Genomic DNA, 26,354 nt, shown 5'->3' with positions numbered 1-26,354 from the left:
CCCGGGCTCAGGGCGCCCCACCCCGTTCTCGCCCCATGCTTGGGCCCCGCCCCCTCCCCGGACCACAGAGACGTGGGAGGACCGCGCGGGCTAGAGAAGCGGCACCTCGCCTTTCCGCCAAGGCCCCGCCCCGTCTCCCCGAGCGCTCTAGGCGCCGCTTCTTCCCCAGTCCTGGGCGTCTTAGTCTCGGCTCAGGGGCAGGGCAGAAAGCGGCGTGGGCGGAGCCGCCTGGGCCTCGCGGCGATTGGGGGCGGGACGGGACCCGCTGGGAGCTTCCGGTTCCGGCCTCGGGGGAAGGGGCGGGGCCGGGGTTGTGGTGGGAGAGTTTGGCGGCGACGAGGCGTGCGCGGTGGCTGTGAGAAACTCGGTGAGCGGGCCCCCGCGCCTGGCTGGGCTACTGGGCCGCCGAGGTCCCCCGATTCCTCGATGAGGGGGAGCGGCGGGCGTCTCGGCGGGGCCCGGGGCGCCGGGCCGAGGGCCGAGCGAGGAGTACGGGGGCAGGGCCGGACGGAGGGAAGTCGGGGCGGCGGCGGGTGGAGCTGGGCTCCGGGGGCTAGGGGCGACGACGAAGTCCACCCAGAGGAGCCGCCGGGGTGGGACTAGGGAGAGAGTACCGGGTCGGGCCCACGTCGGAGGTCCTCTGGAGCCGGGCAGGCGCTGTGGGCGACCCAGGCTGCCGGGAGGGGCTCCTCTGGGTTCCGAGGAGACAGCTTCTTCTAGAATTTTCTCTGGATGGGGCCGTGAGGTGTTTGGTCGAGACCTGCGTGTCTTCTTGGCCCCGACTCCCGTCCTCTAGGAGTCGCTCTTGTGGGCTGTTTGAGGTCCCCCGAGCCCTTCCACCCCTTCGGAGTTGAGACGCGGTAGTAGGAAGGCCTTTTAGCTCCTGCTCCTGCCCCAGGAGGAGTCGCTGATTTTCTTTGGGCCCCGTTAGAAGGGCTGGGGAGGGAAGGCCCTCCTGGTTCTCCGGAGGGATGGGGGCGCCGCGGCTTTGAAGGAAGTAAAAGTGCCGCCAGGAGCTGGCAGGGATCTGGGCGCCTCTGCGCAGAGCTAGCTGCTCTGGGCTGGGAAGGGAGCAGGCCTGATGGATGTCGACAACCTCCTCCTGTCTACGTAACTTTTTGCATTGAAAACCCTTTCCCATTTAAACAAGTGTGAGAAGTCTCCTGAACTCCACGGGGAAAGGCGTTGTCGGAAAGGTGACTCTGGATTTCTTAACTCACATCCCGAAGGCCCCACAGACTGCCGGGCCTTTGAGCACTATTGGTCGAGCATCCCTGCTGTGTCGAGCCCCGCTTCAGCAGGTGCTTTCAAGGCTCTGAGGTGAAGTGCTAGGGGGCCGGGAAGAGTGACTGCCCAGCTCTCATGACTCCTCCTGTTCCTTCTGTGCTGTCAGGAAACCAGCTCACATCACCCTATTGGAAAGCTTCTAGCAACAGAATGAGTCTGCAGTGGACTGCAGTTGCCACTTTCCTCTATGCAGAGGTCTTTGCTGTGCTGCTGCTCTGCATTCCCTTCATTTCTCCCAAAAGGTATGCCCCGTGGAGCAAGTAGGCAAGCAAGCAAGTGGGCAGCTGTTGTCCAGCTCTGAGCTCTGTAGCTTATGGATGCAGAGTCGGTGGACCCTGGAATTGGGGCCAGACAGAAACAAGTAGAACCTGTCGGGTGGGGGTGGCAAGGGTTGTGTTTACTGTTGCCAACCCTCCCCACAGCTCTGCTCTGTCACATCTTGCTGAGTTCCTTTCCTGGGCACTCTGCCTTCGGGTATTCAGAATGTCCCAAAGGGGAGAAGACCTAGTTATGGTTCTGGGAATGATGCCCTCTGGCCTCCCTTTGGGTCCCTGGGGGTCAGGGCATGGCATTGTGGGATCTGGAAGGCTTGCGCTGTGGGTCGCGTTGTTGTTGATTGGCTGACTTCTGTCCTAACAGTCGCACTGGCATTGCGTACATAGTGGCCTCATGAGCATTACTCAGCCTCTGAAGGCTGTAGCCATGTTTCTTTTAAATGAACCAAGAACCTGTGAAAAGTTAATTGAAAATTGATTTTAATTACATATAAGAAACATTTGGACTTAAATTAGAACATGACAAATAAGGCTGTGTTTTCACAGGTATTTTTTGGAAAACTTTTTAAATGAAAAATTCTGACCCCTGATGCTATAGAATACAAAGTATACAGCATCGCCTAAGAAATGTTCTTGACAAAAGCCGGATCTAAATCTGTTCACGTACCTCATATAGTTCACAGGAAATGCAGAAACAGAGGCCCCTTGGAGCTGCAACCTGGGAAGCTTTGTAGGACAAACAGCCTGGTTTCTGCAAAAGTAAATTGGGAGAGAAAATACGAGGGCACAAGAAGGGGGGAGCTTACAGAGTAAGAGAGATTTAAGATACTTATCAACTAAATGCAGAATCAGAATCTTCTTGGGATTCAAACAAACCAACTATTAAAAAATAATTGTAGCAACTGGACTTTGGAATCCTGGCTCCGATAAGAAGGGATTCTTGTTGATTTTCTTGAGGCCTGGTGATGGTGTTGTGATTGTGTTAACTATTTCTTAAGGCTCTTCTCTGATAGAGCTATATCCTGAAGTATTTGTGGAGGGAAATGAAGGGAAGTTTGGGGTCTGCTTCATAATAATCTGGGGTGGTGGGAGTCTAGATGAACCAGGATTGGTCACATGGGAAAACGATTTAAAGAAATAATGTGGTTGCAAGCATTTTGGTACTACATAGGGGAAAGTAAGTTTCCTGTTTCCCTTCTCAGAGACTACCAGTCTTTAAGACTGGTTTTCTAGAAATTTCTATGCACAGACGTGCTTTTTTTTTTTTTTTTTTCCTTCATAACACTCTTGAACGGATGTCAAAAATTAGAAAGTTGCAGGCAGCCAAGGCTGAATCTGTGTAGGGTATGTGGCCATTGGAGAAGAGTGTGAAACGATGTCTGTTCTCAGGGCCCTGGATCCCAAGTGTGTGTTCTGGGGCGGACGGTACAGCTCAAGCGGTAGAGCACATGCTTAGCATGCAGGAGGTCCTGGATTCAATCCACAGTACCTCCAAAAATAAATAAATAAATAAAGTATGTGTTCTTTCTCTTCAGGCCTTAGCCTTTTTCTCTTCTTCACAGATGGCAGAAGATTTTCAAGTCCCGCCTTGTGGAATTGGTGGTGAGCTATGGCAACACCTTCTTTGTGGTTCTCATTGTCATCCTCGTGCTGCTGGTCATTGGTGAGTGAGCTGTGGCTGAGGGCAGCTACCTGGCCTAGACCCTTTGTGGTGACCTCTGTTGCAAAGCCCCATGCCACGTTCCCTGAGTAGTGTACACCTTTGGCTTCTCAGAGACAGACCACTTAAGTGCTCCTGTCTTTCTCTTGGGGGAAGAGGCTCCTTTTATCCACAGAGATGGTGCTGCTGACTGCTGGCAGGGCCTTGACTTTGACCAGCAGCCTTTGTGTGCCCTGTGATGATCACCTCAGATCGTTCCAGAGCTGAAACAAGAGAAGCTAACTGGCCCGTGCTGACCTGGGTCTAAGTAGCGCCGCTTTCCAGGCACTTAGCAGCACCAGTCTCTCCCTCAATGCCTGAAACAGGCCACGAATAGGGGGACTGAGCGACCAAGTAGACAAGGAACCTAGCTGGGAGGGAAACTACCATGTCCTATAGCATGGGGGGCCTGAGAGGTAGCATATCTAGGGGGCAAATCCCAGATCTCTCTGGATTTGGGTCTGACTTCAGGTCTTTCCAAGTCCTTCCAGCTCTGGAGCTCTATAAACCCTGCATTGAGGTACACACCAGCAGGGGCTTGAAAGATAAACAGGGATGGGGCCAGGGATTGTTTAGAGACCAGAGGAATCAATACAGCTCTCATCTGGCTGTTAAATGCGTTTTATTGTGGTGAGTGATCAATATGTCCCCCTGTTTAGACTCCAAAGTGTTGGCTCAGCTCTGCTACAGACAGCAATCCTGTCTCCAAGATTTGATGCCTGCTTAGGGTCAGAGCAGTCCCCTCTCCCTGAGCCCCCAGCAGAAATGTGGCAGGAGGTGGGAAGCCAGGGGGCCATAGTTCAGGGGAATGTGTACGGCCCCACCCACCAGCTGCAGCATTAGGCTTTTCTCCTCATGTCTAGGGGCCTGATGGGATATGCTCAGGCAGGGCTGCCTCTGAACAGGCAAAGTGCGGCCTCTCCATTCCCAGCTGTGTAGAGTGGATGCCAGCTGCCCACACACTTCCCTGTTCTTGAAATACCTGGCAAAGCCCCAAGAGGCAGCTCTTTCTGATCAGGATTTTCTCTCTGAGTGGCCTCTGAGTCCAGAGCAGGTGGGGAATATGTGCGTCTTCCCCTGAGTGTGAAAAGCCAGGCTGCAGAGTTCTGGAACCAAGTGTATATGCTTTTGATTTTGGTGGGGGGGAAGAATTTGGGTGGGGAGGGACCGTGCTGGGGGTATTCACTCAGGGCCTTGCCCCTCTGCAAACCAGATTCCACAAGCTCCCTATTTCCTAGTATGGTGGAGTGGGTCAGAACCCATTCTTCTTTTCTGGGGTTAGGGGACTGCTCGGAAGTTCTAGAGAGACAATTCTGCTGTGATGACAGGCTGCTTCCTGTCCTAATGGTAAAAAGCATAAGCGAGAGAGGCCTGCAGAGGCTTCTGTCTATATGTGTTAGCCAGTAGCAGATACTAGTGGCAGAACATAACCAGGTAGAAGCTATAGCCCTGGCTGGCCCCTAGCCTTCACTGGGAGGGCCCTGGGACATATCTGACTGGGGAATGGCCTTGATGAGGGTCCAGGGTCAGTTGTCCTGGACTGGGGGCCTGATGCAGGGCAGCACTCTGCTGGGTGACTTGGCTAGTTTGGCTCAGCGCCCCCACCCCCAGTCTGCTCTATGCCATCAGCCGAGGTGGTCCTTAAGGTGCTGGGGTTTCTGGATGCAGAAGGCAGTATGAGAAAACATGGGGGCGGGTTTGTTTATTTTTTCAATCACAAAAATAATACATCTTTAACAACTCACAAGTTTAACCTATTAAGTTAAAGTCCCCTGTAATCACACATCCCATAGGTAACTGTCATTAAGAGTTCGTGTAATATTTCCACAGACATTTTCTATACTGACATCTTCGTTAAAATAGTACATACTGTTTTGGCTTGGATTCAGATCACAGTGCACACTGTTTTGGATTGTGCTTTTTCCACTTAAACTGTATCGTACACATTTTTTTTACAGCAGTCTTATTGATTGTGTAGTGGTTTATCATGTGGTTAGAGTGTAATTTAATTCATTCTTTATAGGCATCCTCATATCATTGCACATATATGCAAATCGTGTAGGATAAATTCAGAGAGGTGGAGTTGATGAATCCAAGCGTATGAACATTTAAAATCTTATGTTTTAGTTTGAACTACTATAACAAAGTACCACAGACAAGACAAGGGGCTTCCATAACAGGTACTTACTTCTCACAGTTCTGGAAGCAGGAAGTCCAAGATCAAGGTGCGTGCGGGCAGATTCAGTGTCTGGTGAGGGCCTTCTTCCTGGTACATAGATGGCTGCCTTCTCGCTGTGTCCTCACATGGAGGAAGGGACAAGGGAGCTCTCTGGGGTCTGTTTTCTAAAGACAGGAATCCCACTCACGAGGGCCTTATGCTCCTGACTTAATCACCTCCCAGGGGCCCCGCTTCCTAATACCATCCCATTGGGGGCTATAGGATGCCAATGTAGGCGTTTGGGGGACCAGGAACATGCAGTCCATAACAAATACTGTTGTCCTGGTTTATATCCCTGATAACAGTGTTGGGAGAGTGCTTGCTTCCTGATTCAGATTTAACACAAAGCTACCAGTGAGGGGAGGCAGATTTGCCTAATGTAAGATCAGCTTAAAAAAGCAGTCTCAAACCAGAAATTAAGAGCTGAACAATACCCATACAGCCGTACTTTGCCCCTCTTCCACGTCGGTCCATTAAGAGCCCTCTTTAGGTAGATCTTGGCATATGGACTTAAAAAGATATCTCAGGTGCTCGCTTCAGCAGCACATATACTAAAATTGGAATGATACAAAGATGATTAGTATGCCCCCTGCGCAAGGATGATGTGCAGATTTGTGAAGTGTTCTGTGTTAGCACGCTGTAGGGTATACAGAAGTATAGTGTTGTACGCGTGGAGCTTACATAATGTTATGAATCAGTGTACTTCAATCAAGAAAAAAAGGACATCTCAGGGTTGGGGTGGGAAGCAGTAGTTTTGGGATGGTTCCATTTCTCCTCTGCGGACAGACGCACAGATATGAACGTCCGTGTGAAGTGGAGCACTGTACGGCAGGCACAGGCTGTTTGCCTGTCAGCAAGTATTCATGTGCCCCCTGCACGCCCAGAACCGTGCTAGGCCCTGGGGATGTCATAGAAGAGATTTCCGCCTTTGTAGTCTAATTGGGGGAGGGCACGGACAATAAACCTGTAATCTGGGTAGTTTCACATTTGTACATTACAAAGAAAATAACGTTCGGTAATGGGACTGAAAATGAGTGCTTTAGCTAAGCTGGCCACATGTTGCCTGTTCTGTTGGAGGTGATCATGTGGTGAGATTCTCTTGCTGCATTTCTGGTATGTTTGAACCTTTGAGTGTTAATTTCTTTTGTAATGAGAATGAAACGTTTTTCTTTTTAATGGAGGTACTGGGGATTGGACCCAGGACCTTGTGCATGCTAGGCATGTGCTCTACCGCTGAGGTACACCCCACTGCCGCAAAAACGGTTTAAACAATAAAATCTTTTACAAAGCTTAGAAATTAAAACCCTTGAATCTTTAGCAGGCATTCTCCCAGTCTTGACGCCCAGGCGGCTTGTGCCTCCTTAGCAAGCGTTTCTATAAACAGGACTACCCTGGCTTCTCAGTAGGGTGGCCGATGGCTAGCCCAGTTTGAGATAAATAGAACCAGACGTTGGGGGCACCATGGGAAAGGGGAGCTGCCTCCATTGCTAGGAATGTCTCAGATCGGGTTAGCATCTTGACGGGGGAGCAAGCTGGTGGCCTGGGTAGAACGGGCCCGGCGGTGATGTGAGAAAAAGCTGGAGGAGTGCGCAGGTCTGAGGGCAGAGCTTCCTACAAGGCATCCCCCAAGGTGTGTAGAAGTGGGTAACCGGGGACAGATTTAGCAAAGCCAGGCTGATGCGACTCAGACTCCTGTCTCACGTGGACGGCCTGGTCCTGTCTGAGTGGGGCTAAACGCCTGTGTGTCTTTTCCTCCCTGCCACAGATGCTGTGCGCGAGATTTGGAAGTATGACGGCGTGACCGAGAGGGTGAACCTCCAGAACAACCCCGGGGCTGTGGAGCACTTCCACATGAAGCTCTTCCGCGCCCAGAGGAATCTCTACATTGCTGGCTTTTCCTTGCTCCTGTCCTTGTGAGTGGGGAGGGTGAGGGCTGTGAAAGGGATCTGTGGGCTGGCCTGTGACTTCGACTTCTCAGTCGAAGTCTGTGGCCTTGAATTGGAGGCCCTGTCTCTGTTAGGGGAACCATACAGTTTTTCCAGAGACGTCCTGGTTTTATGCTGACCTCCAGAGGCTGCATGGAGGTGGGAGAGGGCTGACCAGAAGGTCAGAGGACCAAGTTTGGCTGTGCCATAACAGGCCTCACATTCTTTTAGGGTAAATGTGTTACGGGTCCCTCTCTGTGTGTAGAGTGAAGTCAGTGCCAGGTGTTTCCCTCCTCTGGAAGAGGCCCTTTGCAGCCCTGCGTAAAAGGGACCAATTGAATAGGGGCTCTTTGTGTATGGGGTCCTGTCCTGAGAAGAGTGGGCAGAAATGGCACCAAGGGGCTGAGACTGACCCTGTCCCCAGGGCCTTCCCAGATGTAGACCTGTCAGTCACAGGAGTATGTGATCTGTTGGAGCTTGGGGGCTTGTTTGCTGCCTTCTGCTCACAGGGGTTCTGATCAGGCCGGGGTTGGGGTTCAGGTGCTGGCTGTTGTCAAGGGTGCTGACTGGCAGGGAATAAGACATTATGCTCAGGCCGAGGGATTCTGGAGCTAGGAGCTATTGGGAAGAAGCTCACCATGAGGTTACTTAGAAGCAGGGTCAGTGTGGGTTCTTGGGCTGGTCTCACTACCTCTAGTCACCTGGACATCCTTCTTCACTAGGCATTGGAATGGCTGTCTGGCTTTCAGGTTTTCAGAAAAAAAGTCAGTTGCCCAGGTGAGCCTCGCCTCTCTGGATCAGAGTTGGAAAGTGGCAGGGAGTGGACCTGGAAAGGGCTTTCCAAGGGGATGTGTTTCATCACAGAACTGATATGCGGGCATGCTGTCTTCAGACTTCTGAGTGTCAGGAAGTGAGATGGCTAGGAGGGGGTGGAACATACCTAGAGTTTTAGGGTTTCGGGAAGTTCCAAAAGAGAAGTAACGATCATGCAGTCTGAGACTGAAAGGGAAGCAGGCTCAGAGGACTGAGGCTCAAAAACAAAAGAGTTCTGAGTCCATCTGCAAGTGAGCCAGAGGGTGGAGAAAGAAACTGCAGCGGCAAGCTTAGATTTCACCTGGGTGGTAGGAAGGGCAGAAAGGAAACTGAGGACTGCAGCAGAAATGCACAGCGAGCTTTAAGAATAGGGACGAGACTGTCAGTCCCTTTGGTATTTCTGTGTAAAGTAAGGAAACAGGGAAAGGAAGCACTGGGAGGAGGAGAGAACTGAAATTTCAGGTGGGCAGGGGGATAGTGTTGTGCCCTGCTTCTCCAGGTGACTTAGTTTCTGCTTGGACTGATGAAATTATGTCCAGAGGCTCTTGAGATCATTTGCAGATAGAATTGCCAGTCCTTGCGGAATTGCCGGGTAGGAGATATTCTGGAAGACTGCAGATGGGCAAGCATCCCAGTTTCCAAAGGAGGGAGAGTGTAGGTGAGGAAATAGCTGAAGGAGAGGGTCTGCTCTGACTTTGATTTCTAACTGTATTCCAGAAAAAAGTAGTTTGCATGCTTTCAGAGAAGAGAGAGCGATCATTGGCAACTACTGTGAATTCTTAGGAAACAGGTTCTGTCAGTCTTATCCCTGCCTTTTGTCCATAGCATGTATGGATTTTCAGCAAAATGTTTGCCAGCCTCTGATTTGATGCTTGTGGACTGGATGCTGAAGTGCGGGTAGGGCTTTGGCATGATAGTGTAGTTGGCAGGGTCCTTACTCCATGAGTGGCTGCTACATGGATCAGCTCCATCCAAACAGAGGTCCCAGGAGCTCGCACTCCACGCCTCGCCTGCTCAGTGTATCTCTGCTGAGGACCTTTGTTGTGGCCAGCAGATGCAGGGAGAAACAGGCTCTGGGAGGAATTGAACATTGGGTAGGTAAGCTGCTGCTCAGGATCCACGCCATCTAGACGTGTTCACTGAGGAGACCGACTGGAACGAGACGAGAGTGTTTAGCACGGATGCATTTGCAAACATGGGTGTAGGTTCATAAAGGGCAGTGGAGACGGGGGCAGCAGGATCGGGGGAAGACTTGGGGCTGTGCTTTACCGCTGCTTAGCAGGACTCAGTGGCAGAGCTGCTGCCCAGGCTTGTGAGCATTAGCGCCCTCTACTGGAGGCTGCAGGCACCAGCTCTGCCCTGCTCAGCATCGGCCAGTGCTACTTGCAGGGTGGCATTTGGGGCCCCACCTGTTGAGAGATGCTGGTGAACTTCAGATCGCAAATTCAGAAGTAGTCACAGTGGTGGAAGATGGAGTGGTGTTTATCCCCCATGTACTGTGCTCTATTCCAGAAGGACACCTCCAGGGCAGATGTTATCTGAGTGGGCCAGGGGACAGTGGGTAGCCAGGTGTACCAGACGAGTATGTGTGTGTTCAGCTCAGCCCTCTCTGCAGCACTGTGCTGCCAGGTGTTCCAGCCTAATTCCTGTAGCTGACTTGTTAAAACTGGCACATAGCACAAGTTGGTGTCCAGTTCTGTGAATGCCTGACAAAGGCAGAGCAGAAAGACACCAGCACAGTCAGGGTGCAGAGCAGTTGGCAGTCTCCTTTCTAACCTATGATGAATTCAAAGAAGAGCCGTTGCCGTTTGTACCTGCGCTGTTCCCAGAGGACGCGTGGCCGGCGTGAGAATGGGGTGAGTGGGCCCTGGTCCCAGGTGCTCTTGCTGCCCCGCCCTGTGCTCTATCGGACTAGCTGCCTCCGCCACTTTGCTGTGGCCTCTCGTTTGACAGGCATGTAAGGCTTCATAGAATTCCGTTTTAAACACGTCACATGGAGTAGCTTCTTGTGCCTGGCTGTTCCCACAGCCGTGCAGTCATTCCATCTCCATCTTAGCGCCAGATGCCTTGCTGTGCCTGCCACACCCTCCCGTGTCCCTATCCAGGAGCTGATCAGAAAGGGACATGAGGTTGGTCTTGTGTGATTTCCTGGAGAAAGAATCAGTAACCCCAAGGATCAGTGGATTCCCCAGTTACCCACAAATGATCTGTTTTTTTCTAGAATTTTCTAAGATCATATGCTCCTCCCTCCCTAGTCTAGGGGTCAGATCCTGTATGGTGGCTGTGGCCCTTGAGGAACTTCTCTCTGTGTATGACATTAGCCCTAGAACTGTTCTTGTCCAAACCTGATAGCCACATGCAGCTTGCGGGAAACACTCTTAGAACAAAGCTATCATTTTTGTCATTCTGATTATAAGAGTTATATCTGCTCCCAAACTTTAAATGTCTGGTGAGAGAGTGAGTGCCCTGTAGTTCAGTCCCCAGAGGATGTTCCTGAACTTTTAAAAATAATCTTTTACATATATAAAACTTTTCTCTGACAAATGCTATGGGTGTTTTGCTCTGCTTGGACTTGCCTTTTTCACGCAATGATACATCTTGGCAGTTTTTCCAAATGACTCACGCAGACCTCTCCTGTTCTTAATGGTTGTGTAGTGTTCTGTCATGTGAGGAGACCATCATGTGCTTACCCGGTTCTCTGCTGACAGATATGTGAGCTGGTTTGAAGTTTTTACTATTAAGAAACCACTTTTCAACATTGGTGATTTCTAGTCTGTCTTCCTGCACGTAATATCCTTTTTTTCCTTTTTTCTCTTTTTTTAACCATTGGAGATCAATTGATGGTGTCCTAGTCCCCTGGCACCTTGCTGCTCGAAGTGTGGCCTGTAGGCAGCAGCCTTGGCCAGACCTGGGGTCTTGTCGGAAATGCAGACCCTTGGGTCTGTCCCTGGCCTGCTGCTGAGGGCCTGTGTTTTGACAAGCTGGCAGTGCCTCTTGCACATTGGCGCCTGGATGGCGCTGCTATGACACATCTCCCCACGTGCACAACCCCAGAGGTCACAGGCGGCCAGCAGTTCTGGTTGCGTTGTGGGGCTTTACTGCCTGGGATGGAATTCACCTAGGCCTGGATGCGGTCAAGTGCATATAAAACACTTAAGAGTATCTCTTGCTCTCCTCACATACCTGGTTCTTTCAGAAACCATGTGACATCTACCTTGGAGTTGGGAAGAACTTCAAAGAACGCCTTCTCTCATCTGTCAGCACATGCTGTCTGCCCTACATGGCTCAATCCCTTTTTTGTTCTACGTGTCTTTGCTGATGCACTCGTCTGAACTTTTGTGCATGTTCTTTTGCAAATGAACCACTAGCTCTTGTTAGCTGTGTACAAACCTGTGTGAAAGAGTGAGAGATGTCTCTGTTTTTCTCACTGCTGGGTCAAGTTTGGTTGTATTAGAATTGTTTTGTGGGGTCCCACTCACGGTCTTAGCTCAACAAGCATTTGAGCATTGCTCTACGTGAGACAGTGCTAGGTTGTTGCCACAGAAAGAATGAGATAGAGTAGTTGGGGGAGACCACACCGCATAAGAATTAGAGCAGAGGGGTGCCCAGAACGTCACAGGGTGCAGGACAACGGCTCACCTTCAGATAGCCTGGGTGCTGGCACTTGGGAGGGCTGGCAGCGGCGGAAGGAAGATGCGGAATCAGAAGTCAGGAGACGAGTCCCCAGGCCAGTGCTGTCACTCCAGCAGCTGTGTAGCTTTGGGTCAGCATCTTTCCCTGCTGGCCCTAAGTATTCTCATCTTTTAAAATAAGGGCTGGTTTTGGAGACTGGATGACCACATGACCGTGTGTGTGTGTGCACGCGCGCGCATGCGGGTGTGCGAGCGAGCGTGAGCGAGCTGTTCGGGTTCGGGTTTGGCTTTAAATCAGTAAGGACTAATGACCCTTCCTGATTGCGGGGGCCTTTGTAAATGGAAAATGGCAGCTCAGGAGGGGTGGAGTGGCCACAGGTTCTAAGTGGCCAAGCCCAAGCCCACGTCTAGTTTTGATCCCCTGTTCAGATGCCAGCTTGTTTGCGTTGGTGTGAGCTGTTTGTGCCAGATGGTAGGTTTACAGCCTACCTCCCGTGTAGACTGGATCGTTGGCTTCTTTCTCCCCGAGTAGTTACTACCTGGATTTTGGTAGGAAGGTGCCTGGATCAAGTACACGATCTATGGCATCCTCACTAGTGTTTAGTTTTGGGAGTTGAATCACTTTAATCTCTCAGTCCCTTTCGTACATCCAAAGATTGTTAAGTCATCTGGTAGTACATAGCAGTTGGAGGAAGTTGGAGCTCTAAGTAAACAAAGAAGAAAGTAAGTCCTCTAAAATGTTAATGTAATCACTGTCGACACACACCTTTGTTAAATATCTTTCTAGACTTTTCTATGCCTAACAGCAACTACCACTTGCTAAGCATTCTGTGTACCAGGCACATGTTAATTTTGGCAGCAGCTCTGCAAAGAAGAAACTGAGATTCAGAGAACCCAGTTCCCAGAGCTTATCATCAGCAGAGCTGAGAATCCAGGCTTAAAATGAAAGGACCTCAACGCCTGGGTTCTTTGCCCTACAGCATCCACACACTTCTTCAAATCAGGGGCAGGCTGTAACTACCACGTGGGAACTTGGGTCTTCCATTAAGTTCATGAACGTTGTCCTAGGACAAACCATCTGTTTCCAGCATTCTTGTGTGTTTAACCAATTCCCCACTGGTGAACATCAGGCCCATCTCCCCATGTTTCCAACACCGTAAACAGGGAAAAAGCTCCTCTCGGCCTCCTAATACTGTTCAGAGCATCTGTGCCCCTCTCACCATCTCTCTCTTCCTCATCTGTGCTTGCCCCGGTCTCACTGGCAGGTACTGGCTCAGTCCCTGAACCCCAGGAGGCTGTTTGGGGAAGGGTGGGAGGAGCAAGGTGGATGGGTCAGGAGTGGCGGGAGATAGGGTGAGGGTTTTGAATGACAGTTTTGGAGTTTGTACCTGACCTCCATATGGTAGGGCGCTGAGCTTTTCCAGGGGTGCTACATCCCCACCAGAGTTGGGTGTTCACATTTGGTAGCAGTGCCTAGGATGGAGTGGAGCAGGGGGGCCAAGTCAGAGGTCGCTGGACTAAGAGGTGCTGATGGCCCAAACCAGGGCGCGGCAGCAAGGGTGGCCAGGGGGCAACTTTGAGAGGTGCTGATGGGAGAAATGGGAGGAACTAGTGGGGATGCCAAGCCCCTGAGGCTGAGGTGGTGGCGGTTCTGCCTGCTATAGGCGACTGCAGAGTGGCAAGTGTGGCCGGATCCAGAGGACTGCTGGCCCACGTGCACACGCGCCAGGGCAGGGGGCCAGAGGGGCTGGTCAGTAGGATGGTGTGCTGCAGGGCAGGGGCAGTGTCAAGGAGGGGTCAAGGGATGGGCCAGAGGGGGGTGCTGACGGAGTGGCCACTCCCTGTAAGTGGGGCAGAGCGATGTGAAAGCGGATGCAGGGAGGGAGAAGACTCAGGGAGAGAAGGCAGGTTAGCGGACAAGGCCACAGAGGGAGAGAGTGCCTGGGAGAGAGGCTGCGCTGGCACTGGTTCCTCGTGGCACCGGGGTCGGGAGCACGCAGTGGGGAGGCTTGAGTAACCCTCGTAATTGAAAAGGGGCCCCAAGTTTAAAGGAAGCATCGCATCTTTAAGTCTGCACTTCCCCCACCAGTCTGCTGAGTGGGAGGCAGTGAGGGGGTGCAGTGGGGCAGCTCGCTCCCTTCTCAGGTCCTCAGGCTCCTTCCTCTGTGCGCTGGGCCACAGAGTGAGAACAGCTGTTGCCACTCAGAAGCCTAGGGGCATTCTGCCCTCTTTTCTTGGCCCATGTAATTCTCTGCTCCTATCTGTGGTTTTTAAAAAATTGTGGTAAAATATACATAACATCGAACTGACCACCTGAACTGTTTGTAAGTGTGCAGTTCAGTAGTGTTGAGCCCATGCACAGTATTGGACAGTCAACCTCCAGAATTTTTTTTATCTTCAAATCTGAAACTCTGTCCCCATTCCCCAGCCTAGGGACCTCACCTCCTGAGCCTCTCCGCCCCCCTGTCCGGGAGACCACTGCCACAGCTGGGCTTTCATCATCCGAAGGAGGCTTCTTGCCGCCATCCTGGCTCGCCTGGCCTGTCCACCCTGCCCCACTCACACGACCTTTCTGACATGTAAACCTGATCCTCCACCACCTGCTTCCAGTGCCTTCAGAGCACCTTTGGCATAAAGGCTGGGCACCTAGGCCCTTAGGGGTGGGGCCTTCCCTGCAGCCCTCCACAGTCTCTGCTTCAGCCTCCCTGTGCTGGGAGCCGGCCATGTGGATCCCCTTCCCTGAGTATTTCTGTGGCCTTTGCCTGGAGCCTCCACTCTTGCCTGCTGGTCTATCCAACACCTCCTCTTCGGGCTCCCTTGGACTTCCGTCCAGACTCTGCTGTGCTGCTGGCGGGCCTAGAGAGCTTCCTCCAAGAGCCCCGGCCGCCTGTGAGGCACAGGAACCCAGGCCCCCCGCCTTTAGTCTGCTTGTCTCTCCGCCAGGAGCCACGCACACACTAAGTGCTGCCTTCACCTTAGGGACTGAATGGAGTGTCTTGGGCAGACAGGGACAGCTTTAGGCCTGTGCCCGGATCAGACCCGTCAAACTGCCATGCCAAGTGTTCTAGGCTGGAAGCCCAACTCTTCAGGTCTTCTGGGCTCCGACAGCAGGAACGCTGGGGGAGCTTGTTAAGACACAGTATGTCTGGGCCCCTAGAGGTCCCAGCACCACACTGAGGGCCTCTGGTCTATGACAAGGCTGTGGTGCAGGTCACTGTTTGGTACAGACTCGGCCTGTTACAGGCTCTGTCTTGTGTTACTGCTCATCCATTGCCTTAGCACCTGCATCTGGCCGGCCTCCCTCTGGAGTTGTGAGCTCGGCGCATGCAGCCCCTGCTGGGCCCGCATGGGCTTCGCACGGTCAGAGTCACACTCTGTTTTCTCTGCCTTTGCTAAAATGCCATTGGTCAGGACCAAAGTCAGGTCACCATCCAGACCCAGGGAGGTCCACCCTCATGTGTGAGGCCCCTCAACTTGTAATGAGCTGAACTTGGTCCATAGTTGTCTCTTGTTTTCTGCTTACCCCTCTGAGACTGGGTTGTGTTCCTGTGGTCAGTCGAGGTGGAGCTGCCCATGCTCAGCCACATAGTTCCTCTGCTTAACAGCCAGTGACCTGGGGGCTGGGTTGTCTACTGGAAGTTGATGGAGCCCTTTTAAGCCACCAGTGGGATGGAACCCTTCCAAACCCTCTGGGGTGAGTAGGGTGCTCTGCTTTGCACATAGGGAGTATTTAATAAGCGGTAGCTATTATCAGGATCCAACTGGGTCGTGATGGACTTTTGTGGGATTTTTCCCTCTTGTGTGGTAAGCTGTGCCAGGCCCAGGTAGGGAGTGGAAGAGAAGGCTGGTCTTGGCCTTCACGGGTCTTATGTTCCAGACTGGGCCCGGGGTGCAGCAGAGCAGAGTGGCACAGAGAGTATGGTTTTTGTGGCAAGGGCAGAGGGTTGAGGGGGAAGGGCTGCTCTGGGAGGAGGTCAAATAAGAGTGGGAGACGGGCAAGCTGAGGGGGTCCTCAGGGCCCAGGGCCCCCAGTTGGATGACGCTGGAGGTTCTCGGGCCTGGCGGTGCGCTGGAGTCACCCAGGCGGCTGCTCACTGTGTTAATTGTAGAAAGTGCAAACAAGCGTAGAGGCGGAATAAAAGACCCACCCCCGCCCGTGGATGGCACTCAGCTTCAGCATCAAGCATCTCCCTGACCAGTCTCGTTTTTTCCGCTCCCACTTCCATTTTCCCCTGGCTCTGGATTATTTTGAAGCAAATCTCAAATACCATGTTTACAGGCAAAATAATATTTTGGCTTACCGCTCTGCAAAGAGAGGGACTTTGTAAAAAAAAAAAATTATAAGCACACTAACATCTTGTGAAATACTAACATCTTACAAGAAGTTTACAGTTAACTTCCTGGTAATAAACTCCCTAGTGATTGTTCATATTTTCCTGATTACTTTGCAGGTTTTGTTTTTGCTTTTTTACCATCTGTTAGAATCCATATGTAGATAAGGTAACTTAAAGGGGTTTTAATTTAAAGTCCCACTGCTCGGGGAGCCAGCCCAAAGATAAAGTGATTTGTGTGGAGAGCTACTGCCCTTAGAAGACGAGGGAAAGGGATTTTTGGCCTTTAGTTCCCCTTGATCCACCGATCCTTCTATGAGCTGCTATCATTTTCTTAAGACTACAGATACAGTAGTGCTTCAGATCTAGGCACCAGGTACGAGTCTTTTTGATAAGTCCCTTGATTTCTAGTCCTCAGCCCCAAGGCGAAACTCACCCCAGCTACAGTAGTGGGCTGGCGTCCTGTGGGTGCTGGGCTTCAGGGGGCTCTGATAAAGGGGGAACTGTGATAACGGGGTGGGGGGACTTGCTTGTGAAGAGCCCAGGGAAGACTGACTCACATGCCTCAGAACCAGCATCAGCTTCTTTTCAAATATAGAGTCTGCTCAGCTATTGATCTGGGCTGAAGAATTCTCTTCCTCACACTCTAAAAACAAATGGTGAGCAACCTCTTTCAGAGCAGGTGCCAAGCCTACAGCGGTTTGTTCTCCCTGGTTCCAAGGTCGTCGGAAGCGTGGTGTTCCAGGAGGGCCTCTTTCTCTGAAGGCCTGAGGACTCCAGCCTCTGAGGCCTGGAGGCAGAGGGTGGGGGATTAGAGGGCAGCTAGGAGGGGACCAGCAATGACGGACCGACTGACCGTCTGTCCATCCACAGGGTGGAAATGGTCTCAATGTGAACAAGTGTGGCTACTGTGACTGAGGAGCTGGAGTTTTCATTTAATGTAGTTTTAATTCATTTAAATTGGAAAGGTAGCCGGTGGCCTAGGTATTAGACCACATAGCTGACGCTACTGCTCATCCTTTGCTGCATTTGGGTTCCTGCCCCGGGCCAGGTGTGTTTCCCGCACTCTGAGCTGAGTCCAGCACATCGCCTGCAACAGATGCTGCCTTGCTGCCTTTGGATTCAAGTACCGTGCGGGGCACATCTCAGGGCAACAACTCCCTCCCTCTCACCCCCTCAAAGAAGCCGGGAAGGCCACCAGCAGGCTTCAGTGTCAGAATATCTTTACCTAGGTCATCTGACCTCTTCCGGTAGCTCTCTGTCCCCTAGTTTATGCAGAATCCCTCTGCTACCTGGTTTCAAGAAGGCAACAGAGCAGAACCCCCAGAAACGAACACAGCTTGCTCCCGATGGCTGGTTCCCTTCACCTCAAGAGGGCAGAGGATAGAAGGGTGGGTTGCCTGCCAGCTGGAGTTGCTGCAGGGTGCTGCTCCCTGCCCCATTCTCTACAGTGTCTCGAGGGGTAAGAGGAAGGCCGAGCACCTGTGCTGTGATGTACTCCTAAGGTGGACTGGGGCAGCCTGCAGAAGATTGTCCCTGGGTCTTTTTCAGTGAACTCTCATCCTTTCTGTTCTCCTGCCTCCTCAGTTTCATGACTCCAGGCTCTTTAGGTGAGCGTTTCTTGGGGCGGTTTCCACCATTATTACTGGCCTACTTTGCCCGAAGCTTTTGCTTGGACACCACCTGGCTTTTGGCTCCTCGCCAGAGTGGCCACCTCCTCACCCCACCCCCTCTGTGTTTTTTCCTGGACAGTTGGGACAGGTTCACACAGAATCCACCTGCTGCCCTGCAGAGCGTTGCCTGAGGGAGGGCTGTAGTCAACAGGTGGCGCTATGACACCAGCTTCCCACTCACACAGGGGCAGCTCTGTGAAGGGGAGTTGTCTCACGATGGGGTCCGAGGGCTGAGTGACCCAAGGGCATGCATGGCACCCTGGAGATGCCTGGTAAATGCTAAGTAGGCAGGATCGGCCACAGTGTCAGAAGGGTTTGCTGCAGCCATAGGATATTCCATTTGGGACTTGGGAGGACCCTCCCCAGGCTCTTGCCCCGCTTCCTGCTAAGTCCACGTCTGCCTCCCGCTGTTTGCCCGCAGGAGGGAGACGGGATTGGCGTCAAGCACATATGAACCACAGCTCCGCCACTTGATATGGTTGGCTCTGCTTCTCCGGCCTTCTCTTGTTTACTCAACCTTTTATAAAAGTATGAGAGCCATCAGCGTCCAAAAACATCTTACTAAGAAAGCCCAGTTGAATTCAGATATCTGGGGAGGGCATTTGTCTGCCAGGGACACATCTGGATTCTCTTATGTTTGTGCACTGACTTCTCCCTCTGTCATAGAGTGCATTTAACCCAGACCCTGGGCCCCTCTGTCAGCTCTGGACCTTTGGGAAATCCCTTTGGCTCGTGGGTTCTCACCTGTTGTCCAGAAACGGATAGCTAAGAATAGTTATCTGCATGACAGTACTTGGGCGGTGGAGCAGGGAGTGATGGAGGGTGGCCAGCGGGAGAGGGAAAAGCAGTCTATCGGCCTTCTCTGCAGGCTGCCACCTCTCGGCTCTTGAGACGTGGAGATTCTGAAGCTCAGCACCTTCTGCTATGTGCCCTGCTCTGTCCTGGGTCTGGGGCCCGGAGGAGACTCAGCATTGAGGGGACTGGCACCAAAAGGGCACATCAACGTGCTTGGGAACGGGTAGAGGGTTGCGGGGGGATCATTGGAGCTGAATCTTGGGTGACGAGAGGGCGGGGCCCAGTGTGTGAGGGGCAGCCTTGGGCAGCCCTGCCCTGCTAGGGAGTGCTGCTCTTGGCTTAGCCTGGGGCCTTTCAGGGGTGCCCTTTGGTCTCGGGTCGGGGCACTGGGCTCTGCCCCCGGCTTTGGTGATGAGTGTTTTCCCAAGTGCTGCCTCGGTTACCGCTGCGGTCACAAGCCTGGCTGGCTCACTGGCGTGAGGCTGACATGGCGCCTTCCCACTGCTGTCTCCTGTCACCCTGTTGCTCGACTAACTGGCTGGGCCGAGGCAAGGCTGAGTCCAGGGAGAGCCAGGGCCCCAGGCCCGCATTCTGCCCTGGCCTCTGGTGCAGCCTCACCCCTGGCGGCTGGGGTGGGTGTGTTACCTGCAAGGCCCCTTTAAGCAGACCAGGTTTGGGGCATCTGGAGATCAAAGGTGTAGTTGTGGCCTGAAGGCGGTTGTAGCTGGGCCACCAGATGAGGAGCCAGTGACCGTCACCATGTGGTGTGGGTGATGATAGCAGAACAGGCAGGAACGATGCAGCCAGATGAGGGGCAGGGAGGGAGGCTGCTGCAGGAACACCTGGAAGGGGGACAGGGGAGGTTCAGGAGAGGCTTCTAGGGGAGGGGGTGGTTGAGCTGGGTCTTGAGTCATCGGCAAGAGTTCTCGAGAATGGGAGAAGCTGTTGCTGACTGGCCAGCTGACGTGCAGTGGCACGAGACAAGGCAAGCAGGGACCCGGCGTGTTCCCAGAACAGCCAGTGGTTTGGTGTTACTGGAGCAGAGGGCCATGTGGGTGGTGAAGGGACAAGAGCCAGCTCGCAGAGGGCCGGGTGCCAGCCAAAGGCAGTGGGCAGGCATTGGAGGGATCGAAGCAGAGTGGTGACATGATCAGATTGTCTTGGAGAAAGATCACTAGCTTTCCTGGGGACGTGGATACGAAAGCTGTACGGTGGAGGGGCAGAGGGGGGAGGCCAGCTAGGAACTGTTAAAGTCACCTGGGAAGGAAGCAGTGAGGGCTATCCCATTGGATGCAGGGATGACTGGGGCCTGAGGTGGCATGCAGGCCCGAGAGCTCGGGTAGATCAGAACACCCTCCTTTGCAGCATGGCACGGGGCAGTTGGCCTGTCTTGGACCAGCTCGGTCTAGTGTGTCTTGGGAACACCCAGGAGCCACTGGTTAGCAGACGGCTGGGTGTATGGCTCTGGCTGAGGTCAACCCTCTCAGGGATGAGATTGGCGGGCAGTGGGGGCTGCTTGAGGCAGGGGTAGGGGAGAATCCCGAGGAGGTGACCTGTCAGTTGTGCCAGGTGCTACGGAGCCAGTGCCCCTAGGACTCCTTGAGTCAAGTGGTTAGGGCACGAGTGGTCCTGCTGGGTGGCAAGGACAGGGCAGGGCCTAGGTTGGTGTAGGTTGAGGAATGGAGGGGGAGGAGGAGGGGCTTGGGCTGGTAGAAGGGAGAGCCTTGAGGAGTGAGGTTCCTGGAGGGAGGAATTAGCCAGAATCTTGGGCAGGGTTGGAAGAACAGGTCTAACAGGAAAGGAGAGGACAGGGTTGGTGGGGGTTGGCGTGAAAGACACGTGGCGGGGGTGGTGCACCTACCCTGGAGGCTCCTGCAGGCGCTTGCTGAGGGGAGACCCTAAGTTGGGGCACTGAGCCGGCTGAGGTTTCGCCAGGCCCCTGTGCTCTTGTGCTGGGCTCTGCGTGATTGCCCGGGCTCTTGTTGGCAGCCCTGGTTCTCCATAACTGAGGCGGGGCCGGGAGGGCACCGAGGAGAGCTGGGCCCCTACTGCACTGTTGTGGTCATCGCTGCCACCACTGCCCGAAGCCCAGCCTTCCTGGGTAACTGGGGCGACAGCTGTGGTCACTCACAGCGCTGCTGGAGTCCTGCCCATGTCAGCTGCCTGCCCAGCCTTGTTGGGGAGGCAGGTGGAGGTGGGGAGCATCACCTTCAGGCTTGCCCACTCCGTCTTTGCTTGCTGGGTCCGCCAGGTGGCACACGTGCCCTCCCCCCAGCCCAGTCTCCAGCTGGGAGGAGTGGCCTGCCCCACATCACTGGGATCAGCTCAGAGCTCTGGGCGCTCTGTGCGTACGAGGTTAGGGCTCAGTCAGACTTGCCTTTCTTTCTGGGCTCCTCCAGTGACTGCCACCCTGCCGATGTGACTCAGGCACCTTGCCTCCCTCTGGCTCCTGGGCACTCGGGAGCTCCCTCCACTGCTAAGGCTCCAGCCCAGTCGGGGGCAGGCTGGTGGGCAGTTGGGGCTGAGACAGGGAAACCTGAGCCCTGGGCCACGAGGTCCCGGTCGCTAATTTTAGAGAGCACATGTCACTGGAAACTCTTCCCTCCTGCCAGAAACCAGTGGCCTGGCTCTCCCGTCCTGACAGGGGCCCCTGGAGCCTCTCCCTGAACCAGGAAGTGTGATGGGTGCCTCACAGTCCCTGTGAGCCACCCCCTAAGTGCTCCTTCATGGAGGGGGCTCTGCCGGGGCCCAGCCAGGGAGAACCAGGCACTTCCTTTGCTCTCGTCCCTCCCTCGTCCCTTCGTCCGCTTGTCCCCTTGTGCTGTCTGAGCAGCGGGTGTCCACAAGAGCCCTGCACAGGCCAGAAAAGGTGCTGGGAGCAGGCAGCCCGGGCTGCCTTGTCTCCTCTGACGAGCACTTCGTTGTGGATATACCCCGGACACACTGAGTCCTCCCCTCTTCCCTGGGGCCTCTGTGCACTCCGTGCCTCTCTTGGAGCCATGGCTGGCCAGGCTCGTCCCAAGTGTGTGGGCAGAGTGTCCTCTCACCCCTCTGTGCCTCGCTGTGACCATTTGAGCTTGTGTCTTTCTCAACAAGTGGAGGGAGTCCCCGTCCTCTCTTCTCTTGCCGGCCGACATCTCAGGGCAAGGTGGCTGTTGGGAATGGAGCGGCGTGTGCCCCAGCTGCCACCTGCTTGCCTTTTATGGCTGGTCTGGACCTCAGATGTGCACCTGGGCTCCTAGTATTCATTTTCTGTCTGCCCTGCCCCAGAAAGCCTCAGTGTGGTAATGTTATCAAATAGCTGTGCTCTGGCAGCTGCTTGCAGACTACATCTGGGAAGGGGTGAAGAGAGGAGTCATTTCCATCACTCTCAGTTGGCCTGGGGAGTGGGTCCCTGGAAGCTGAGAACATGGGGTGGTTCCCAGTTCAGGCCTTGGGGTCAGAGGGACAGGCGTCTACAGTCCAGCTACAGTCAGTCTCTGGCTCTTGACCTTGACCAATTGCCCCAGCCGGCTGAGCCTCAGTCTCCCTTTCGTGAAATGGGGGCAGCCATGGGCTCCAGGATCCGGCCAGTCTGTTGGAGGTACCCTCGGGCACAAGCTGCTCTTGTTGAGCGAGGCCTCACGGTGAGGAAAATGGCACTGTGGCTTCTTTGGCACGCCGAGGCCCTGACTCGGAAAGCACCGGGTTCTAGACCTTTTGGCCGTAGCTCCTGTTTTCCTGTGCCTTCGGGCCTGGAAGGGAGCCCCAGGGCTGCGGGCGGCCTTTCTGAGGCACTGTTCATCATTCTGGTGGCGGAGGAGAGCTCCCGGCGCCATCTTTCCCCTTGGGTTGCCAGATCCAGATGCCGGTGGCATGGCACTCGGTGGCCTCAGCGATCCGGTGGGCTCAGGTCTAGGCTGGAGGCAGGTGTAGGGTGGGAGGAACCGAAAGAAGTTGGCACTAGCCGTTTTTCTTTTGCTCATTTTTCCTTTCCTTTTGTAAACTACTGTAGTCTGCTTAGACGCCTGGTGACTCTCATCTCCCAGCAGGCCACGCTGCTGGCCTCTAATGAAGCCTTTAAAAAGCAAGCAGAGAGTGCTAGCGAAGCAGCCAAGAAGTACATGGAGGAGAATGACCAGCTGAAGAAGGTGAGTTCTGCCTGTCTGGCCTTGCCATGTGTGACGTTCTTCAGGGGCCACAGTGGCCACCGTCACCCTATCAGACTGAGAAATGTGTGACACTGCTCTTGTCAGAAAAGTGAAGCGGTTGGGTGAAGGGGCGGTTCTGGGCGGGCGGGGTGGGGATGGTATGAGAGGGCCTGGGGGACTCTGTGAGACGGGGGGCGCCCTTGCTGCTCTCTCGCCTCTACCCGCTGCATCCAGGCCAGACTCTTTGCTGATAAAACTCGTTCCCTAATGGGCCAAGCTGGGACACTGGGCAAGTAGCACAGAAGAATGCAAGATAAGACCCCTGGTCTCCCGAGGATTGCTACCAGCTGGGGCCGAAGCAGGGCAGTCCTAGAAGGTTTGTCAGAGGAGGTGATATGTGAGCCAAGCTGGGAAGGAGACGAATGGACTTGGATTCAGAGGCAGGATAGAGTTGGGTGAGCCTGGGGCTCTTTGGCCGTAGTGAGCTGTGGAGCTTGGGGAAAGGAAGGAAGGAAGGGCATTCAAAGTTGGGGGTGACTGGCAGAAATCCCCAGATGACAGCAAATTGAGTCATTGGATGGACTGGTAGACTCCAAGAGCTGCTGAGAAAGGAGGCAGGGCTGAGGGCCAGGGCAGACAGGGCGAGTGGCCTGTGAGCTGCAGCAGGTGGCCCTGCTGGCCCTGGGCTTTGCCTGGTGGCTGGGAACAAGTGATGGCCCAGTTCTGTGCTGACATTTCCGAAGGGGCGAGTGCCCGGGGCAGCTTGAGGAATCACAGCTTGGTGGGGAGGACGGAGCTGGAGTCCCTCCCTACTCCCTCCCACCCTCCTGAGTAACCCGGGCCCCTGGCACTCTTCCTAGGAGGCTGTTGTTGGTGGCGTCAAGTTGGATGGCAGGGACTCCGATGTGAAGGTGGAGGAAGAGAACAGGAGCCTGAAGGCTGATCTGAAGCGGCTGAAGGACGAGCTGGCTGTCAGCAAGCAGAGTGAGCGTTGTCCTCAGAGCCCCCTGGCCCCACAGATCTGGAGCCTCCACCGGGGGCTGCTGCACCTCTCGTGCCGAAGTATTAATCATAAACTCAAGTGCAGGCTCAGGAGTCGAGTGAAAACAAATGAATGACTCCTGGATCGTCCAGCCCAAACACAGCCAGGCGAGGTTCCCCCAAGGAGGGCCCAGGAGCCCCAGAGGCCAGGGAGCTAATTCCAGAGCAGCTGCTCCACTGCCAGGCACGGGGACTGGAGCTCTGCTCATCGGCACCAGGGGCCTGGTGGGTGGGGAAGGAAGGCGCTTGGGAGGCTGGATCAGAGCTGGTTGAGATGTTCCTATCTGCTTCCCTTCCCAAAGGCCTCTCCCGACACATCTCTCAGCTTTGAGGCTGCGGCTCTGCTCCCTGCGCCCGGCCCTTATCCCAACAGTCTCAGAATGTTTGTCCTGTGCTGTCAGCCTCCCTGAAGTCACCCCTGCTGAGAACACTCAGGCTTCCTCCAATAAAGGGGCTTGGGGGGGTCCTGGGTGTCCTGCTTTCCCCGGCTTGGTCAGCCAGCCCTCCCCTGCCTTGGAGACTCTCAGGGCAGCTGGCTGAGGAGCTTCCTGGAGAGGAGTGGTCTCCCAGACACCCTCGTGGGGATGGGTTTGGGATGGCTGCATCTGGTATCTGCAGCAAATGGATGTTTTCTCCCTACTCATCTTTTTATTTTCCCCCCTTCACCACGTCTCATCCCCAGAACTGGAGAAAGCTGAAAACGAGGCTCTGGCCATGCGGAAGCAGTCTGAGGGCCTGACCAAGGAGTATGACCGCCTGTTGGAGGAGCACGCCAGGCTGCAGGTCGGCACACCCAGCCTGCTCTGTTGGAACGAAGCACACACACCTCACCCCCCACCACCCCGTCCCTCAGCCTCGGTGCCCACCTGTCCCCTTTGAAGAGGCCCTGGCAGCGGGCTGGCTGCTGCCCCTCCCAATTCCCCCCTTTTCTCTCTGTTGCTGCTGAGTCTGGTGCCAGTCTGGGCCCAGCAGCTGAAAGCTGCCTTAGGCAAGAGGGATGTGGCCTGGCAGATGACAGCTACCTTCTAAGGCGCTCTGCACTGTGGGCCTTGCTGGCCTCATGCCCGGCATCAGTGCCCTTGAGCAGGAGCCCTAGTCCATGGTGGGGGCCTCTGACTTGGTTCAGGTCCACCAAAGGGCCCCATCAAGTACTAGACAGAGACGTGCAGGGGAGACTCCAGGACCAGCTACTGGCCTTCCCTCCGGAGGGGCTGCGGGGTGATGTGGGACAAAGAGCTCTGGACTTTGCAGGCAGCCCCCAGACAGCAGGGACCAGTCATGGCCACCTGTAGGGCTGGTCTCAGTGCTCAGACCACCTGTACCTGGAGGCTCAGGTGGCCTGGCAGTCAGACATGAAGGCCAGGGAAACGCCGCCGGGTTGTGACAGCTTGACTCAGCGCTTGGCGGCCCCAGTTTGGGCAGCACGGAGGGTGGAGAGAGGACCTGACAACTTCAGTACGGGGCAGGCTCACCAGCAGGACCTGTGGAAGGTGTGCAGAGTTGGGAAGATCCTGAACTAGGACTTGGAAGCGACTCAAATGCCGAGGCTGCCGTGGGTGTGAGGGTGGGGGCGAGTGAGGCCCAAGAGAAGGTGTTGGTGCGGGCTTGGGGGCTGTAAGGAAAGAGTGACAGCGGAGGCCTCCAACTGGGCCCCCTGGCTGGGGTCAGGGCCTTGGCCTTCATTAGAGTTAGAGCCACTCCCGCCCTGGCAGACCTTTGGATGCTGCTGATGGGTACAGTCCCTCGCTCATCTGGACATCTGTCATTTGGAGAAGAAGGGGCGCTGTGCTGGGCCTCTGGGGTGGAGGGGCCAGAAGGCGCAGGGGAGGAGTGTGCCCTGCCAAACCTCTGCTTTGCAATTTCTGTCCCCTTTCCAGGTGGCAGTAGATGGTCCCTCGGACAAGAAGGAGGAGTGAGGGCTCCCCGCCTGCGGTTGGCTGCCACCTGGCCCATGCTCACTGCTTCCTGAGAGTCCAGCCTCCCGCGGTACTTCGGCTCGCTCCCTTCTGCTTCCGTTCCCTTGCATGCTTGCAGTTCATGCTCTCCCGGCATTCCATAGGGGTCCTGCTCCCACCCAGGATGAGCGAGGCAGGCACCCGGAACCCGGCTGAGGTGGGGCTTGCTTCCCCTGGGTTGAGCCCCTTTATGTTGCGTGTTGATGTTCGGGGCTCCAAGGCCCCTTTTCTCTGGTCCTGCAGGAGGGCAGATGGAGCAGGAAGAGTAGAGTTTCTCTTGGGGCAATAAAGGTTGTTGTGATGTGTCTGTGGTGCGTGCATATAACTGAGGCCACGAGGAGGCCTCCTCACGCTCCCCTACCCCCCTGCCCCGGAGCACCCTGGAAGGTCGTGGCAGGCAGCTGGGACAGAGACCCCTGGTCTTTGCTCTGGAGGCCTTCAGGGCAGTTTCAATTTGTTCTAATCCCTGAAGGCTCCCTCGTCCCAGGCTGGGCCCAGGCTCACACTTGCCCTCTCTGCCCCTCTGCCTCCTGCTCCCCAGGCAAGGCACTGCTTTATGGCTATGTGGGGCGTGTCTGTC

General features: G+C 54.6%; 1 protein-coding gene and 1 non-coding gene across 2 annotated transcripts; both read left to right on the top strand.

Moving 5' to 3' along the window:
• The first annotated feature begins 225 nt into the window (after positions 1-225).
• Positions 226-26,081, top strand: BCAP31 (B cell receptor associated protein 31). The gene is made up of 8 exons (XM_032475552.1): positions 226-367; positions 1,394-1,529; positions 3,125-3,225; positions 7,245-7,392; positions 22,643-22,778; positions 23,639-23,762; positions 24,502-24,602; positions 25,697-26,081. The coding sequence occupies exons 2-8, from the start codon at positions 1,438-1,440 to the stop codon at positions 25,733-25,735; spliced, it is 741 nt and encodes a 246-aa protein (XP_032331443.1). The 5' UTR covers positions 226-367; positions 1,394-1,437; the 3' UTR covers positions 25,736-26,081.
• LOC116662348 lies at positions 6,007-6,113 on the top strand. Its single transcript, XR_004318384.1, has one exon. It is a non-coding gene; the product is annotated as a U6 spliceosomal RNA (small nuclear RNA).
• Positions 26,082-26,354: the final 273 nt, after the last annotated feature.

Source organism: Camelus ferus, chromosome X, assembly GCF_009834535.1.
Source record: "Camelus ferus isolate YT-003-E chromosome X, BCGSAC_Cfer_1.0, whole genome shotgun sequence".
Taxonomy (NCBI): domain Eukaryota; kingdom Metazoa; phylum Chordata; class Mammalia; order Artiodactyla; family Camelidae; genus Camelus; species Camelus ferus.
The sequence above is the reverse complement of the archived record's forward strand: the minus strand, read 5'-3'. Positions and strand labels throughout refer to the sequence as shown.

Bases quoted from the DNA above. Each gene is read 5' to 3' on its own strand.
- BCAP31 (XM_032475552.1), top strand. From the start codon at position 1,438: ATGAGTCTGCAGTGGACTGCAGTTGCCACTTTCCTCTATGCAGAGGTC. The intron at 1,530-3,124 runs GTATGCCCCGTG...TCTTCTTCACAG, and splicing joins CCCTTCATTTCTCCCAAAAG to ATGGCAGAAGATTTTCAAGT. The intron at 7,393-22,642 runs GTGAGTGGGGAG...AAACTACTGTAG, and splicing joins TTTTCCTTGCTCCTGTCCTT to TCTGCTTAGACGCCTGGTGA.